This window comes from Vollenhovia emeryi, unplaced genomic scaffold (assembly GCF_000949405.1).
Source record: "Vollenhovia emeryi isolate VEMERY1.0 unplaced genomic scaffold, V.emery_V1.0 DF939145.1, whole genome shotgun sequence".
Taxonomy (NCBI): Eukaryota; Metazoa; Arthropoda; class Insecta; order Hymenoptera; family Formicidae; genus Vollenhovia; species Vollenhovia emeryi.
In genome coordinates, this window is record NW_011967221.1 from 3,073,098 (window position 1) to 3,091,463 (window position 18,366).

Consider the following 18,366-nt stretch of genomic DNA (forward strand, 5'->3'; position numbering starts at 1 on the left):
CGCGCAGGCCCAGGCGTCACACACACACACACACCTCGGACCAGTCTGGACTGACCGTCTCTGCCATCGAAATAGAAATCGTATCGGGCGATACGCGCAGCCTCGGAACCCGCGACCTTAATGCCGAGGGCGGACTCGCGCGGGCCGGAAGATGTGCGTTATCTGCGATAACGCAAGACACTTTTCACATCACGAATCACGGAAGCTCGTTCGCGCGCAGATTGCAATCGCTCCGAGATATTGATATGTCGTAACGAATATATTACGGTCAATGGTAACGAGATTACTTCGCCGCGAGATTTACAACGGACGGAAACGCGCATAAATATCACGGATCGCTTCATTAATTCAACGAGACGTAAAAAATCGCCGTATTATTACGACCGGGGGCCGTGTATCACGTCGATAAACCGTATAAAGGGTTACATACGGAGAAAATACACATAATCCCGAGAAACTCGTTTTCATATCGGTGGCGAACCGGTTAAGAAACTTCTTCTTCTTCTTCTTGCGCCGTTAATTACCGTTCAGCATATACGCGAATACGCCGCCTGCCCTCACAGTGTATCACAGAACTCGTTTAAACGTTCACATTGTACGCGGCGATTCTCGTCTTTTGTCTCGCAGCTATAGTCATCATCTCCGTTTTTGCAGTGCGTCTTCCTTGTACACGCAGTCCTCTCTCTTTCTCTCTCCCCCCCCCCTCTCCCTCCTACCTGCTCTTTTCATTTTTATCCGCTGTTCCACTCGCTCGTATCACTCCTGCGCCCGAGACGAGATAATACGTTCCCATCCTTCCTTTATTATCTCCCGTCCTCCTTTTTTCCTTAATACTCTCCGCTGTTCACGTTTATTTACGTTTACCGCCTCGGCTTTACGCAAACCGGCCGCCGTATAACGCAACGCCAAGATCGCGGCCACGGCGAATAAATGTGTGCCCATTTTCTTGTTTCACGCCCCGATTCTCCGGCGAGCTGGCCGCAGCTAATTGATATTTGAAACGACGTCCGTGCGATCGTTCGTCAATCGCTGAACTAAAGCCAACGGCACGCGATATATTTTTCGATCATTTGTAAGATTAAAAAGTCGGGCATCATGCGTTGCGTAACTTTAGCAGAAAGAAATTCTTGCAGCGCTTTACCTCTTGCAGTGGCCATTGTTGATTTACCTCGATCTTCTTCGAATTATCTTTTAGAGCCAATCGGACGAACGTCGGCATGGAGAATCAGATTTGAAAAATCGTAATTCAGCTATAAGTCACCTAATCAAAAGCTCGTCCTGATTGGCTCTCGTGAGCAATCTAGTAGGGAAAAATACACCCTCAGAAGGGACTTCTGTTGCCGAGGCAAAAATATTCTTGTGCATTCATATTTCTCACAGCCTCATTTAGTAAAAAAGTAAGACAATATCAGAATAAAATCGATAATTCTTGTTCTCTATCGAATTAAAAAAGATTGACTTACTATATTGAGACAAGAGTAACTTTATATATTCTTGCTATCAGTTTATTATAAATTTTACAATTTTTCACTTAGGATTGAAAATTTCCTTTCTCTATAATAAATATGATTGGCGCTATGTCGATCCTATTTTACGATACGTCGAAGTGTAATAGCATCGGATCCGGAATTCTTTTTCTGTGGGTATAGTATCGCGAGCCGTCGGCTTAAGTCTTTATCCTACCTGCAGGTTTCGCATCCTTATAAGATCCTAAAAAACAAACAAACAAAAAAAGAATAAATAAATAAAATAAAAAAAACAAAATCGTGTATTGATAATCAATGAATATCTTAAAAAAAAAGTACGCATGCACGAAACCGGAGGACGTACATGCAGCTATTAATTAACGCGCGTAACGCGAGTGGTACGAAGATATTGTAGTTTCCGCGTATGGTTCATCGGGAAAGGCGGCACGTCGGCTCGCGCGGAGAAGAAACGACGGCCGCGAGAAAGTATCGAAGAGAAAGCACGTCAAGTTCCGCTCGGTTCCGTTCCGTTCGGTTCCAGGACGGCGGAGAACGCGCGCGTACGCCCGGAGCCCTTTTCTTTCTTTTCAGCCGGTCCTCGGAAGCTTCCCTTCGATGTGCCCTCGCGTCCATTAAGGCTCCATCGGTTTCATTGTTACACATTCTCCGACGTAATACGTACTTCGGAACTGAGTAGTGGCTCCGACGCAGACGTGACGCTCGTGAACGCGATCAGCGAGCGGCCAGCAGGGAGAAAGAGAAAGGGCGCGCGCGCAAGAGAGAGAGAGAGAGAATGAGTGAAAAATTGCATGGAAAGTACGACCGTCGCATACGAGAATCAATCCATCTGGAGATCGTCGATTCCGATCGCAGCGGCTACGTCCCTTCGGCGCATCCGTTTGTTTCAATTAATTGGAGCAATTTATGCAAAGATCTTTACGTCATCTGTCACGTCCGTCGCAAAAGAATCCCGGGTTTTGCGCCACTTCTTCTTCGACTTCGACCTCCGCGGGCCAGTCTTTTCGCGGACGCAAATAAATACGACAGTTTTCACTCTACGCACTGAGAATAGTGTCCGGATTAAGTATAATCGGATAATCCAGCTACATAATAACAAACGGATATATCGAATTAAAATTGTATGCCCGACGAAAAATATGATCGGTTTCTCAATCAAATTCCGTCGGATGTATCCATAATTGAATCGGGAAACGTAATCGGAAGAATTAACCATCGGTAACACTATTTAATCCGGTTTATCCGATGAAAATTCTTCTCGGCCGCCCGCAGACGACTCTTTGATGTATTTTATTAGAAAATGCGCCCGCGCGCCACGTATTTATTCCACAATTTTTCCGCGACGTAATTAACTTCTTCCGCCATCGGCAACATTAAAGTGCACAATAGACGTATCGAAAACACGAAATTCACAGCGCGTCGCTAACCGCGCGCAAATGTTGTATATTCAGAACTCGAAATAATTACTCCGTCCCAATTTCCCCGAGCGGCGCATTCCCTCTATTAAGTCATTATGCGCATTTCGGTCCAGGCACTCTCCCCCCCCCCCGGCCCCACACCCCCGGTCCATTAAATCTTTTTCTCCGGTTCGTAAGATAAAATCGATGTAATATACATCGCGACCGGCCTTATCGTAGAGATAGTGTTTCCCATTGAACCCGAGTACCACGGTGCATCCAAAGCCTCCCTAGTAGGTCATTATATTGCTTTGAGACTCCGCTCTCATCCGCTTCCGTTAAGATTCCCTCGTCGATTTTATTATTAGATATTTTTGTCTTCGTACCCGGCAACTTTGCCTGCCCCGCCGCTTTGACCGTCCGGAGTTCCGTTTCTGTCTTAATATAATCCACCGGCGCAGAAACCACGCGAAAATCGTGCGGGGCTCGGCCGAGGCCCTCGTTTGACGCGATCGCGACGCGAACGGCATTTTCCTTATCTCGACACACGACTGAAACTTTATTCATAATTAATTCCGCCGCGCGCACGGACCCGCCTTGGCCGCCCCGCGTTTCACGCAACCGTCATACGCGTTAATTCCGGTCCGAGCCGTCGTCGACTACACGCCCACGCTTCGCAGTGATGCCATGTTCTATCCGATTGTGCTATAAGCTTCTTTCAAGCTTAGATCCTACCGATTCGAAGCAGCGCGCTCGGAAATCGATTTAGCCCTAACCGGTACTGACGAACAGAAGCAGAGAGAGAGAGAGAGAGAGAGAGAGAGAGGGTAGGAGGGGGATAGAGCAGAGGAGCCAGAATCTTCTCCTATGTACTATCGCATTTGTCCGGAAGAATGGACTCATCCACTTTGATTCAAATTTCATCGATCGCCATACATGTTCATTTCTCTCGCGTACGCCGCAGATGTCTCGATCTGCTCCCGAGACGGGCGCGTTTATCTAATTGCTCTTCCTCTTTGCCCCGACACATCCTCGATTTCCTCAATTAAAACTTTCGTCTCGACGATTAACAATGCGCGTCGTACGTATTCTTAGAGTAATTGTACGGATGTCTCGGGACTGAAAATATTTTAGAAGTATTCTCTTTGATGAATCCGAGGACGACGTCTTCGCCGCGCCAAGTGTCTCGCAACTCGGTCTTTAAACTTTCCCCAGCAAGTGAGTCTCAAATGAAATTTCCGTTAAAACAAAGTCGCGAGCCGGGATTCACCAATACTCTGAATGGAGAAACATCGGGGGATTCGCGCGGACAAGTGGCCCGGTTGCCCCGACGCTATAGCTTTGACTAACACCAGCAGCGGCTTTGATCTCTTTCCTCATTGTTGATATCGCAAGTGAAATCGCAGGCAAGTCGTAACATCGGGGGAGAAAACGGCCGGTTGCTAATCAGACGCCAATTTTACTCCCGACCACCGCTCGTCGATCCGAGGACGAAAATGTTACAGCGATTCGCGACTCCGCTGGCTCCACCTTCGATTAACGGAGCTCTTTTCCCTCCCGCGCGAAAGGAACGTAGGAATATGAATTCCTGGGCGGATTCGCGACACCGAAACGGCCGTTGCGTTGCCGACTAGCCGTTGCTTCCTCCTACACCCCGGCCAGCCAGCTCCTTTTTTTTTCTTTATTTCGCTCCACGCCGGCTTTCTCGCTCTCGACTAAATCGGTCGCCCTCTCTTTCTCCTGCCGCAACTTCTCTCTCGCTCCCCCTCGTCCTCTCGTCTAGGTAACTTTCGGCGTAGGCAGAACTACGCCAAACTTTGCAGTAACGGTATACTTAGTTGCTCTCCGACCGTCGCCCCCCCCTCCCCTCTCTCTCTCTCTCTCTCTCTCTCTCTCTCTCTCTCTCTCTCTCTCTCTGACCGTAGGGTAAAGATGCTGCGTATTTCAGCGATCGTTAGTAATCCTCTTACGCATATCGAAATTCCCATTTGCTCCTTGTCGATCGACGATCGCTGACAATACCTAAAAATATTACACGGCGCTGCGACCGAGCGCGATCGCAATAATTTTAGCATTATTATTAACATCGTATTATTAATACCGCGATGTATTTATAATGTTATTATTATTATTAATACGCAGGCGTATATTAAAGTTCAGCGGCGGGGTCGGTGGCGGTTGGATTAGTAGTGTCGAATCAACCGTCGATTCGAGTTTCGTAAGCGATTCAAGGCGAACGGTCGGCGATTCCCGGACCCGGGTGGCATTTTACACGGCGCCGATTGCCGTTTAAATTAACGTACGAAATTTTGCCCGCGCATCCCGCGAGATACCAATTACGCTCGTGCAATTACGGGTACATCGAATAGGCGTGAGGGAGATTTAGCGCAAGTCGAACCTCGAGATACGGTCCGCGCATCGTCTACACGTACAGTTCACGTGTCCTTCTGCGAGCTTCGTTGATAGAACGCGGCCGTTTCTCCCGATAGTCAGTGCCAATCATCGCGATTCTATTTCCTGCGCGAGTATTTAATAAACTCCCCGCTAAGCACAATGGTTTTCAGATAATCTACGCGAGCTCCCTTCATTCTCGCTTCCTTCTTCTTAACGGCGTCGCTCTTTATTTGCCCCCCATCAATCACTCTTACATATACATTTGACGAAGCAACGGTAAACGGTAAATATATTTAATCGCCGACTTGACTTGCACATAATCAAACAGCGTGTCGCCGTGCTATGCCCGCGAATGGAGTCCCTCGGAGTCTGGCCAACAGGCCGGTTTCGACAAAATGATGCAAGAGAGAGAGAGAGAAACATATTCCCTCTCGCTTTACATACATCGTGCGTCCTTCTCTCTCGCATCATTTTGCCGAAACCGCCTGTTGGCCAGATTCTACCCGCGAATGTACAGAGTATTCCGAAGCGATCGGATTTTTGGATTATTTCAGCGCCGGTGTTGCCGAAGGGCGGCCAACGCCGGTCCCGGGTTAGTCTTCTACGGGCATGTCTCTGCGGCGGCGCTAGCACGGAGCTGACGGAAGCGGCGGAAGAAACGGCGGTGAACCTTGCAAACGCATGCTGACAACGCACGAGATGCGACGATAGCGCGAGGAAAGATGATTTATGACCGTGGGACACGCCATGTCGTTTGCTAAACTTCGCGAACGGGTGCGCGGGCGTGTGCGTGTGCACCCACGTGCGCGGGGAGGGGGGATAGAGACTGGACGGAAAACACGAAGAGAGGAGAGGAGAGGAGAGGAGAGAGAGAGAGAGAGAGAGAGAGAGAGAGAGAGAGAGAGAGAGAGAGAAGCAAAGTGGAGGGCAGACAGAGACTAGAGTAGAATTTATTTCCAAAGAGGAAGGAGTGAGAGAGAGAGAGAGTAGTAAACTCTCTCAGGATACTATACATGATATATGAGTATACACGACAAATAGTAAATACAAAGACAAGCATATAAAGAAAAAACTTGCAAAGAAAAATGAAAGAAAAGTGGATAACAGCGTGTACGTTGCGAGAGAGTAGCGCGAGAGAGCGTCGCGTTGTGCGACTGAATAGCAAGTTAAGAGTACGGAACCGTGTTGCATGCAAAAATAGAATAGTTGTGCAATGACCGAGACTAAACCGGAATCAACTTTTAGCGCACTCGCGTGACCATTCATAGATTTGAATTGTACGCAAGGAGCCTCTGACAAATTAAATTTCCAATTAGAATAAGCAAGCGTTAACGCTTCGACAAGTGAGCTACTCTCGAGCGGAAATTCAATTTAAGACTTGCATATCGGGCAAAAAGGAAACGAGGTAAGTTTTCATTTGGAAAAAAACTCGATGTCGAATCAGCCGAGGAATTGAATTTTGTCTAATCCTGGAGTATTCTGCGTTGTCAACCGCGCGCGCGATCGGGAGGAAACGAAGGGATGACGCGAAAGCGGCGCCAAAGCGGGCCGTCATGGTTCAAGAGGATCGTAACATTGAAATTTGGACCGGCGCTGTCTTTGCGATGCTTCACGTCTCGTTTACTCCCGCCGACTATTGCGCGGTCGCGTTCAAAGGCGTCTTGTTCACGATGCACCTGTCGCGAAACGCACAGGTCAAAACATAGAGACCCTGTGTAACCAGGGACTGACCGTAAGAGCTCGTCAAATTCCCGCGAGTTAGAGAGAAACATTGGCTACCTCACTCTTCTACGATTCTACGATTCTACGATCGTAGAAGAGTGAGATAGCCTATGTTTCTCTCTCACTCGCGGGAATTTGACGAGCTCTTATGGCCAGTCTCTGAGTGAGAGAGACACATAGACTGTCACCTTCTACGATCGTAGAATCGTGGCCAGTCTCTGAGTGAGAGAGAAACATAGACTATCTCACTCTTCTACGATCGTAGAATCGTGGAAGAGTGAAATAGCCTATGTTGTTCTCTAACTCGCGGAAATTTGACGAACTCTTATGGCCAGTCTCTGACTACAGGGTCTCTAGTCGAAACGCACGGCTCACGTGCGCGTTCGTTGCAACTGCAGCTCGCGGAGCCGCGCTCGTCGCGATCGCGTGTCAGATCGCGCGGGTTCCCCGCGCGATATTTCCGGGTGAAATTCCTATAAATTTTTCCCCGCCTATCTTGACGCGAGCTTGCGTGAAAATCAAACGGGCTTTGCCCCCCCCCCCCCTCCCGACTTCTTTGTGCGACTCGCTGTCGTTGCATTTAATTGCCAAGCACCTTTTCTGTCGAATACCGATAAGTTTCTCTGAAATGTACTTGTTTTTTCCCCGGCAAAATTCGCGCCGCGGCCCTCGAGCTTAACGCGCTGCGTCGAGCCCGTATTTTCCCGCAATTTTCCCCGACGGACGCGTTTGACCGCAGCCCCCGGTTTACAATTAAACAACGCGTTTACTGCAAAAACGATCACCGGCGGTTCGTTCGGGCAAAGAGATTGCGCGGGGTTTTGCAATCTTTGGCCGACGGCCGCGGCGGTAATGGCGCCTCGGTTACATCGCCGCGGTGAAAAAAGCTTTTTTTTTTTACACTTCTCATTCGAAGTCGCCGGCGGCGCGATTCATAAAATAAAACCGGCGCTGCGCGCAGGAGTGTCCGATTGGCTTGTCGAAACGCGTCGCGGTATTAAAAGGTGGCATAAACGCGGCGCTCACAAGCGGACGCGTTAACTCTCTTTGCGCTCATTTCAACCGCCATACGACACATCGTAATTTCACCGTGAGGCGCCACTTTCACGCGCGCACTAATATCCCGATGGTGTACGTAAATGTTTTTTAACGAAGAATTTATTTCGCTTTGATCCATCGGCGCGCACCGCGCGATTTCGTTCTGCTTGTTGAGCGCGCACAAACGCTGTCCGGGGACCGCCGGATTTCAACCGCTGATCGCATAATTCGTTTGAGGTAAAATCGGCGTTTGCTTGCAAGGAGGACCAACGGAAATTGATGGGGAGGGAAGGGGGGTGGAGAAAAAGGGTGCGAACGAGAAAAGGATGCACTTTCTCTTTGCGCGAGAAAGAAGGAGATGGAGAGCCAATAATTACTTACGTTGACGGCCCAAACGGCGAATTCGGGTCAAGCACGCGGAATGTACAGCCCTAATATGCATAAGTAAAAGCAATTGCAATACGCCGGTTCGATTCTGACCTTTTCTTTCCCCTGTCGTAACGATCGATGCGGTCCACATGTATACATGCGTATATATTGACATGTACGCCCCCCCCTCTCTCTCTCTCTCTCTCTCTCTCTCTCTCTCTCTCTCTCTCTCTCTCTCTCTCTCTCGTTCTCATATATGCTTGTGCCAGCGAAATATAATTCGCACCCGCCCAGTTCCCTGTGCGCCGCGCGCGAGAATGACCAAAGAGAGAAAAGCGAAATTTCCCGAATAGCTCGGCACTCGTCGAGATGATCGTTGCGGCGTACGAAACGCCGGGTCGGGGGAAAAAATGTCTCCTTTCATTACGAACCGCTCGCGCAGGTACTTTTCGGAAACGACCGGGCCAGACGACTTTATGCATTTGCAATCGCGAGCAACGTGCTTCCGCGATAATCGAGGCTGCCGAAACAAAATCTCCCGCTTGTTCCTCCAGTAGAGCTACACGCTACGTGTCACGTAACGAATGGGAGATGCGCGGGGGAAAAAAAAAGAAAGGTGCGTGTCTGTTCCTCGCGGAATTCGTCGGAATTTGAAAACTGAAGGATGAAAGACGTGGAAAACGCGGTGGCACGGCAAGAACCTGCCCGGGTATCCATTTTACTCGGTTCGGTGGCGCGATAATAAAATATCCGTAACGAAACTGCGGGTCGAAAAAAGCGAGGAAAGTGGGGAACTTAAAAAGAAAGCCTCGGCGCGCGCGAAGTGCCCGCCGTGTGACAATCTGCTCCGAAAACTCGCCGGGCAAGAACTAAGCGCGCGGCCAAGTTTTTCGTGTTGGCACGCGTACAATCTCGAGAGACGCTGACAGCCGGCCACTTCGCCTGACTTGCCGCTCCTCTTATGCGACGCTAACGACAGAAACCGAAGAATTTATTCGGGCCGCTTATCGAGACCTCCCAGGGAAGAGGACCGGTCGTCCATCCGCGACTTGAAGATTAATGAACGCGGCACTAGAAGCGGGGGCTCATTAGAACGCATTAACCCCGGGCGTTTTCTCCTCCCCCTCTGTCTCCCTCTCTCTCTCTTGCATTACTCAATCCTAATGACATATTGACCATTGCTCCAGCCAAGTATCAAACGTTCAAAAAGGAATATACGGCCACTGCCGCCTGTCGTAAATCGCGCATCGTTGATGGGGAATAATTTTCGGTGTGTATAGGCGATACGGACGTACGAGCCACTCGTGATAGCGACGATAAAACTTAACGATTTATACAGCCAGAATCATTACAAGGTCCCGCCATATTTCTGATTTTACTAAAAATGCCAAAGGCATTACTTTAAATGATTTCCACTTAAGCCTATCGCGATGTCGCGCGTAAAAATTGTGGTCGCATTATGGAACGGTATAAAAATATTTTTCTATGCAATTATAGTTTCAAGCACTACATACTTTTCTGTCAGTGTAGGAATAAAATCATCGGCTACGAAACAATACCATGAGACGCGACATAAAGGAACTGGAACTGTTATTAATTCTTTTCAATGATTCTATCGTTCTATAAATACATAAAAATACTAGATATATATACATATAGTATCGTGGTAATTTATTTTCAAACAAAAATGAAGGGTGAGCTTACGACGCGCGCCAGCGAATACAAGCGCAGTTTTCTTCAGCCTGTAGCCTCGATTAATCTCCGACGGTCCGAAATCGACCCGATGAATAGAACGACATGTGCGCGAACAACAATGCGTTCCCTGGATCATATCTTATCGCCATTATCGTGGATCTCTCGAAAGAGGTCGGTTTATCTGCCGGCGGAATATGGGCCAGATAATTTTATAGCGTAACAAAAAGCCGCGAGCGGAGTTTTAGAGGTGGTTCCCCGTGCTATACGTTTCGGGACGGGAGCATCTCCCGCGTAAATAGCCCGTCGTTCATCTTGTGACTTCGCCGAAGGCGAAATAATTGCGAAAGCTAATCGAAACTACGCGCTTCCTGTCGCTTTCGTTTATTAATCTCTCCGCGCGTCATGCATATTTCGCAAATAAATCCCGTTAGAATATGAATGAGACTTAGGGTCCTTCTCGCTGCGCATCTCTCGCGTAAATTCGACGACAGAAAAGTTGGCTTTGAAGTCACGTGTACTTTTTCACAGCGCAAACGCCAGCGGTGGCGAATGAAAATTGCGAGCGATTTAGCGAACGCGATTAAACAAAACGGCGTGCAATAACCTTTATCAAAACAACGACATCTCGAATTGCGATAAAGAGCGCGTTCGATTAAGCATATCATAAATTTCGTCGCCGCCGACCGTTTCGGTGGCGCGAATATTTTTTTCATCGTATCAAAGGAATATTCATTTTCCATGACTTTTACGAGCCGCGGAAAAAAAACCATCCCCTTTGTTCACGCGATAATCGAAAAATTGGCAAAAGCATCGGGTAATAATTGCAGTCCATTAAGTAACCGAAATTTTAGAGCTTGCCGCGTCCCGCGAGAGTGACAAGATTTTTAATTTAACCAAACAACGGTACGTTTTACAATTTGACGCGTCCAGCCTCGTCCCGACTTTTCCCTTCGTTTTTCGGGCCGAGCGTTAAGACACATTTGCGGGATTTGTCTCGCGAATAATTCATCGAATCGACCGCGTACCCGCGCGAGCGCAGATGAATCGCGCGAGTACAAAGGGTCGACGGAGGGCAAGTAAACTCGCCGTGCTCTCCGACGTGATACACATGCAATGATACGTGCGGATAGAAGCGCGGGAGAAAAGAGAAATGAATTGGAAAGTGTACTCACCTCCGTGCGCTGCGATAACCTCTTGTTCAGCTCGTGGAGCCTGTAGTCCGGTTGGCTGTAGCCGTAGGCTGGAGTATGCCTCCTGGGGACAGGCAACGATCTGTCAGATCAGACCGATCGCTCATGTTAGGTGTGCTGTGTATAGCGTGTTATTTTCGCGTGTGTGCGTCGCGAATGTTTCATGCATGCAACACGTCGTGCCCGTCGAGTTGGCGTCGCGACGCGCCGCGCCGAATTATAGGCCCTGTAATCAGGGACTGGCCATAAGAGTTGGTCAAATTCCCGCGAGTGAGAGGGGAAACCGTAGGCCGTCTCGCCCTTCTGCAATTCTAAGGGCCTGAGCAGACTGGCTGTCTTGTACTCTTAAGACATAAGACAGTTACTGTGCGTTACCTCAGGACAAAGGCTTAAAACATAAAACATTGTCTTAAGGCTGTCTTAAGAGTATAAGACAGCCATTCCGCTCAGGCCCTAAGATAGCCTATGTTTCTCTCTCACTCGCGGGAATTTGACGAACTCTTATGGCCAGTCTTTGATTGCAGGGTAATCTATAAATACTCTAAGCCGAATTCTCGTAAGGCGCCCCGAGGGGTACGACTGTCCGGTTGGCCCGGTCCGAGCGCAGGCACGTCGCAAAACGGGCTCGAACGTGGCGCAGATTCGCGAGACGCAGTCCACGGCTTTCGCATCGCGCTAATCTTCGACCCCCTTTAATGCGCCGCGTTACGGAAGCGGAGAGTTTGAGTGAGCGAAAAGGGTCGAAGGCGACAATGCCCGGGTTCGACCTCCTCGAGGGAACTCGGAGAAATTGTTACTTTCGCGTCGTTCGATGTTATCCAAATCAATTTCCCGGCGTTCGAGAACGCAAGAACGTTATAGATCGCAATTATATTATAATTGCAGTAATTTCCGCGGGTTCCGATTTCAATGACACCTCCGACGTTCAGATATTACAAAAGTCCAGGTTTGTCGCCCGGCTGGAAATCGCCGTTGAAAAAAAGTACTTTTCAAACATGTATATGCAACGTTTTCCCGCCGTGGCGGCTCGGGCGCGCTGCTCTCTGAGGCAGAGAAGCGCGATTTAACAAAGTTTCGACCTAGAACCTCGGTACGGAAAATTAATCTTGCGAGCGCGAAGACGTCGAAGGCCGATTTTCGAATAGTGCATAATCATCGACGACGAAAGTTCAGTCACTAGGCTGGCGAACTAATCGGCTGCATCGAAATAGGGAAGGTCGCCGCATTTATGCTGTCAGTCCAATTGTCGGCGATCATTTAGACGTCGATAATTTAATGTCACGGATCAATTATAACATTGTCAAACATATTACACGGTATATCAAATTTTCACGAATTACAGCGGCGAACTGATTGCAATAACTTGGCAACGACGACGAGCCTAAACGTAAAATTATTCTGCATTTTTTTATCTCACTTCAATGTCGTGGCGTTTATCGAGATCCGCTCATTACTTATGCAAACAATTCGACCGAGATGAAGTCTGAAAAAATTTCCGAAACGCTTATTCGTAGCCGAAAAAAAGTCGCTTGCACAGCACTTTCTGCGATCCGTTCAACCTCTCGACGCGAGAAACCGAGGGGATACAATTAGATGCCTCGATCCGACGACTTCGGAGTCATCGAGGATCAAGTCCTCGGCACCCGGTCGGTCGTGGAGTAGCGGTTGGTTAACCGGCGAGTAATTAACGTCGCGTTGATAATATTTAGTGCTCGGAATGCCCGGGCCGGTTGTGTACCGCGCGCATATTCGCGCCCACGGGGCCGGACGAGCGATCATTAAGAAGCGAGCGCGGTGCGGTGATTAATAACAAGAGTACGCAGAATATTCCGGCAACACAGGGAGTCCGGAGCGCGCCGCATTTCCGGTAACGAATTTCGGGAATACGTTCGACCTTTCGATCGATACTACATTTAACACATTACGCGCGCACCCGCGGCATTTCGCGCGCGTGACCCGCGTGACGTTCCGACTCTACGCCCGAAAGAAAAGAGAACACGAGTCGAAATTTTGGCCCTACGTTGAACCTTTAATTCTATTGTATAGTAGAACCTAAGACAGTAAAAGAGGTCGAACTGCAAGCACAAAATTGACTCCTACTTAAAAACTGATAATGTCGGAAATTTCTACTTTTGCCAATTTAGCATTAAAGTAGGTTCTTTTGAGTAGGAGCTAAAGTAAATTTTTAGAATTAAAGATTCAAGGAAGGATTAAAAAAATATAATGTCATCAAAGTAGGCTATTGCTGGTCTATGTAGGTGTACAGATCAGCTAAGTGGGTGCAATTTATCCTTAAAAGCACCAAAATTTTACAAAAAAAATTTTTTTTCGAGAAAAAAAACGTCGCGAACGCTAAGCCTATCTGATGCGAGATAGCGAGAGATCCGCCGCATCCGGACGAAGTCGGACTTTCCCCCGAACTCGCGCGATACCGACCTTCGTGATGCACGATCTCTTCCGTGTATTAGTAACCTTGTAAAATCGCTATGCTAATTATAACGCGCTTGGTTGCAACGAGAGACAAAGATAAACAGAGTGGACATAAAATGTTTCCGCGATAATGCAGGAATGATAATTGCGCGGCTGCCAAGCGCGTACGTGCGTCTTGAAGACCGAGAGAGACCGGACTCCTTGGCTGACTTTGTAAAGACATTGTTGCTTTATTTAGACTCTACGGAATAGAGCGCGGAAGGATTTCTGTGATTTTCCACCGGATTTGTGACGTAATCGCGCCAAGGCGCTGAATATCCGGTATAACGAGGGAAGCGATAATTTCCTCGGCCGGTCGCCGAGCTGGTTAAAATTAGTTTTTATCAGCAAATAAAACGTTGCGAGACCTGGTCGAATGGCGTTCGACAAATCGGGGTGTAAAAAGTGGCCTTCGACGAACGAGCAAGAGATAAGACGGTTCCTGCGAATCTTTATTCGACGCGATCGATAAGATAAGTCACCCGAGCAGAGATTTCTCGAGATCTATGTCGCGAGAAAGTGTTAAAAACTGCATACCGCCAGATAAGCGATCTAACTGTGCTCGACCTACGTGATAGACAAACACATGAACTGATAGACACGCGAGCGTTTCCTGCGCGAAAGTAAAATCAACGCGATTGGCCAAATCGAGGGGTACGTTTATCGATAACCGAGCCGAAGAAAAAGCCGTCGACAAAGCCCGGTTTCACCAAACGTTGCTTAACTCTGATCTTTAATCTTTAATTCATGTTTGTCTCTTCCTGAAGTAACAGTTGAAAAGAGACAAAGAACGAACTAAGCTGAGCTTAGTGTTAAACAACGTTGCTGAAACCGGGACTAAGAGAACGAATAATCACGGTAGGCGGATCGGATCGGGAACGCACGGGGAAGTTTGGCGCGATTTTCTTTTTCCACGTGCGAGAAAAATGCACCGTCCCAAGATCGGTCGCGTCGGGAAAGAGCCCGGACTTTCCCGTCTCCAGAGGAACGACGCCACGGGACCCCGGCGACACGTCACTGCGTCGCACGCGTGCAACGTACACGCGCGCGCGCGCGCGCGTGCGTGTGCGTGCGTACGTGTGCGGGGCAGATTTGCCAGGGGGTGAGTCGAGATCTCAAGGGTTGCAGGGGTAACCCGCTATCGTGTACGGTTTATTGGGGAGTGACGGGACGCGCGGACAAATCTTTCGTCCCGTACGCCGTGTCGTTCGATCAAGGACAATTGCTCGGCGCGACGTATTACGACTAATAATTCTAAATATAAAAAGGAAACAGGGCGATGAAACGTCGCGGCGACCCAGAGATTTTTGTGGGCTTGATCGCGAGTTAGTTTAAGGTGGCTCCTGCATAAACCGACCAAAAGTGGAAAAATTGAAATTTAAGAATGTTGCAGTCGCAAATTTTATCTGTCAGTACGCGAAATTTCAAACCCGGTCGCCGATAAAATAAAATGAAGGAAAAATATTTAAGTTGTACTTTTTAACATCCCAGTAAACACCAAGTTACAGTTGTATAACATGAATATCATCATTTCCTACTCAACAAGATAAATGTAATATAACACCCATGTTATATTACATTTCCATTGTTAAGTAGAAAATTATATTGATATTATGGGATAGTGGTTCTGGGCCGATCGATCGTAGAAGCACTCTGAGGGTTAATATTATTTTATAGAAAAAGTAGATGTAAATAAAAACGAGATAAATATAATAAATGTCGCAAGGATTCAAATGCGCTGTTAATTCTATTACATAGTAGGAACTGAGAGTAAAAGAGGTCGAACTGCAAAATTGACTCCTACTTAAAAACTGATAGTGTCGGAAATTTCTACTTTTCCCAGTTTAGCATTAAAGCAGGTCCTTTTAAGTAGAAGCTAAAGTAAATTTTTAGAATTAAAGAGTCAAGAGAGGAGTAAAAAAATATAATGTCGTCAAAGTAGGTTATTGCTGGTCTATGTAGGTGTACAGATCAGCTAAGTAGATGTAAATTGTCCGTAAAAGTGTCAAAATAGTACCAAAATTTCGACTCGGGGACCAAGTTCGAATCAGACACCAAATACGAATTAAAAAATTGACGAGTCGTTAATAAGCGACATTTTAAAGTAACTCGCCTAATTGCTGCTCTTTTATATATTTACAACTTTATGCTACATTGTCGATATCCATAAAAGGCACCGACGTGGTTTTATGTCGCTTATTAGCGACCCGTGAAACTGTTGATCCGCATTTGGCCAACTTACCCAAGCTAGACACAACGGATTCACTTAAGAACGGAATTGAGATTATTGCGCATAATTACTTTTCCCCCGATGCAAATATTCTAGACGCCCAGACGTCCGTTACGCTTGGCGATTCGTCACGTCGTGCAGTAATCGCGCGTAAGCGGACGTAACGCGATGATGGACGCGATCGCTTCCGGAATTAGCGGACACGTCGCGAACAAGTGGCGCGCCGCTTGACGAATCGGCCGCGATTTCGCAAGACGGAATTGAATCGCGCTAATTTAGTCCGATAATGTAATTTCACGCGAGGCACGTAGCGGCCGTAGAGCGCCGCCGTGCAATAACCCCCGGCGTGCGCGCATGTAACGCCCGGCTTTTCATTCAAGACGTGCCGCACGATCGAACTAATTAATTCGTCGCACGGCGCCCGCGATGCCGTGCGGGTTGCGCCAGAATTTTTGCCCGCCCGCCTGCATCCCAGTCCGTCTCTCTCTCTCCCTCGAATCCGGGGAGCGAGAACGTGACAGATCATTCCGCCGATACGGAACTAATCCGCCGAGTGAAAAACCAGCGCCTCGCACGCGCGCGCGCTCGAGTCGGCATGCGGTCTGGAATTTTTCAAGGCTGCCCCCTCGGAAACGACAGGTATACGCCCGTGGGGTCACAACGAAATACCCGAAGGAGGTTTGTCGCCTCTCCGTTATTAATTTTCTCGTCCATTGCCATTTCTGCGTATCAATATTTCCGCAAACGTTCCCGCGGATGCCTCGTCCACGCGCGTTATTCGTTCTCTCGCGCGGAAACGCCGCTAGAATTTCTCAGTGACGGTTGTGCGAAGGACACTGTTGCTCGATTAATACGAACGCGTTCTAAAATGATTCTCTCAGGCGCTAACAAAGAGAGAAAACCTTTCTCTCGTTGCACTCGAGGTGACTAATTCAATGCGAATTTATTCAGTGCGCGTCTAATACCGCTAGGCTACCATAAACACTCAACGCAGATAAGATAGAGCCGGTAATCAGGGATATGATCGATTTCAAGAGTCATCGCGGCTCGTCGGTGAATATAATATTCAATCCGACGCGAGGATCTCTGCGAGTAATTTTCCCTCTCTGACTAAAATGACCTGAACCCTCCTGAGAATTTTACGCTGGTCGAGGACGAATTGTTCTGAGCCACAACAATTCGGCAATTTTTACAAAATTTACATACGTGTGTAACGACATTTCTTAAGTCTTGCAATTGTTAATCTTACACGAGCTTCGCGTCTTCGTCGGAGCAATTTACTACTCTTGATTGCAAGAGACGGACATAATTCATCGTTAGCTACTGAAATAACATTGGGTATCGATCGCCATGCGGTTATCTTGCGCGACGACTCGTTCCCATCGATACTCGGTTATGGCACCGGACATTTACGTTCGATAAGTCCACGACCCTTTCTGAAAGTTTAGACATTCTGAGTTTTCGAGAATCTGTTTACTTCTCCGACGTGACGATATTTCCAGATTACAGCACGTGGAGCAGTCAATAGTCGGTTCTTTCCCCGAGCTCGTAAATATACATGTCGTCTACGAGCATTCGATAAGTTCATTAATTATTGAAACGCACGTACATAGGTAATGCACACGTAGTCGGAGTCGAAACAATCGAGAGTGATACCGTCCGCCCCGCGGATAATTTATTTAAAATTTAGGATGGAATTCGCGAGATTATTACGTATCTACCCGGCGCGCGATTATAGTGCACGGTACTTTCTACTTTTGACGCACGTCTATCGACCGCGCTAACTGCCGCGTGCTCGAAAGGGTTAAGGTAAGGGGTCAGGCCGCGTCCGATTACTCCGGTCGGCATCGCACGGCGCCCCACGTGCTCGTGTCGGAAGCAGCATCGGCGCGGCGTGGCCGATATCTCGTCGCAACCCGTCGGAGTCCGCGGGATTTGCAAACAGGTCGCCGTGGGTGGCTTCGCCCGTTATTAAGCCGCGGGAGTTAATGGCTTTAGTTTAGTTCGCGTGGCTAATGGGCGTCCCGACGCGACGCGACGCGCCGCGCCGCGCCGCGCCGTACCCGCTCCGCTTCGCTCCGCGTCGTGCCGCGCCGCTGGGAATCAGCTGACCGGCCAGCTGGCCCGCGTGGCTCAGCCCGACACGTCGCGTCGCGTCGCATCGCATCGCATCGCGCGGAACCGCTGGTTGAGAGCCGCCGCCTGCAGGGGTCTCAGATTGGGTTAGCAAAGGGCGCAGTTTGGAGCGAGGGGGCGGCGGCGCCGAGGGAGAGGAGTGTGAGAGAGAGAGAGAGAGAGAGAGAGAGAGAGAGAGAGAGAGAGAGAGAGAGAGAGAGAGAGAGAGAGAGAGAGAGAGAGAGAGAGAGAGAGAGAGAGAG

General features: G+C 48.5%; 1 protein-coding gene across 1 annotated transcript in view; it reads right to left on the reverse strand.

The window, feature by feature from the left end:
- Positions 1 to 18,366, reverse strand: part of LOC105566393 (LIM domain-binding protein 2-like) — a 93,947-nt gene that overhangs the window by 17,837 nt on the left and 57,744 nt on the right. The window contains 1 exon segment of the mRNA XM_012020346.1: positions 11,272 to 11,371. Within this exon segment, the coding sequence (XP_011875736.1) occupies positions 11,272 to 11,371 (100 nt within the window).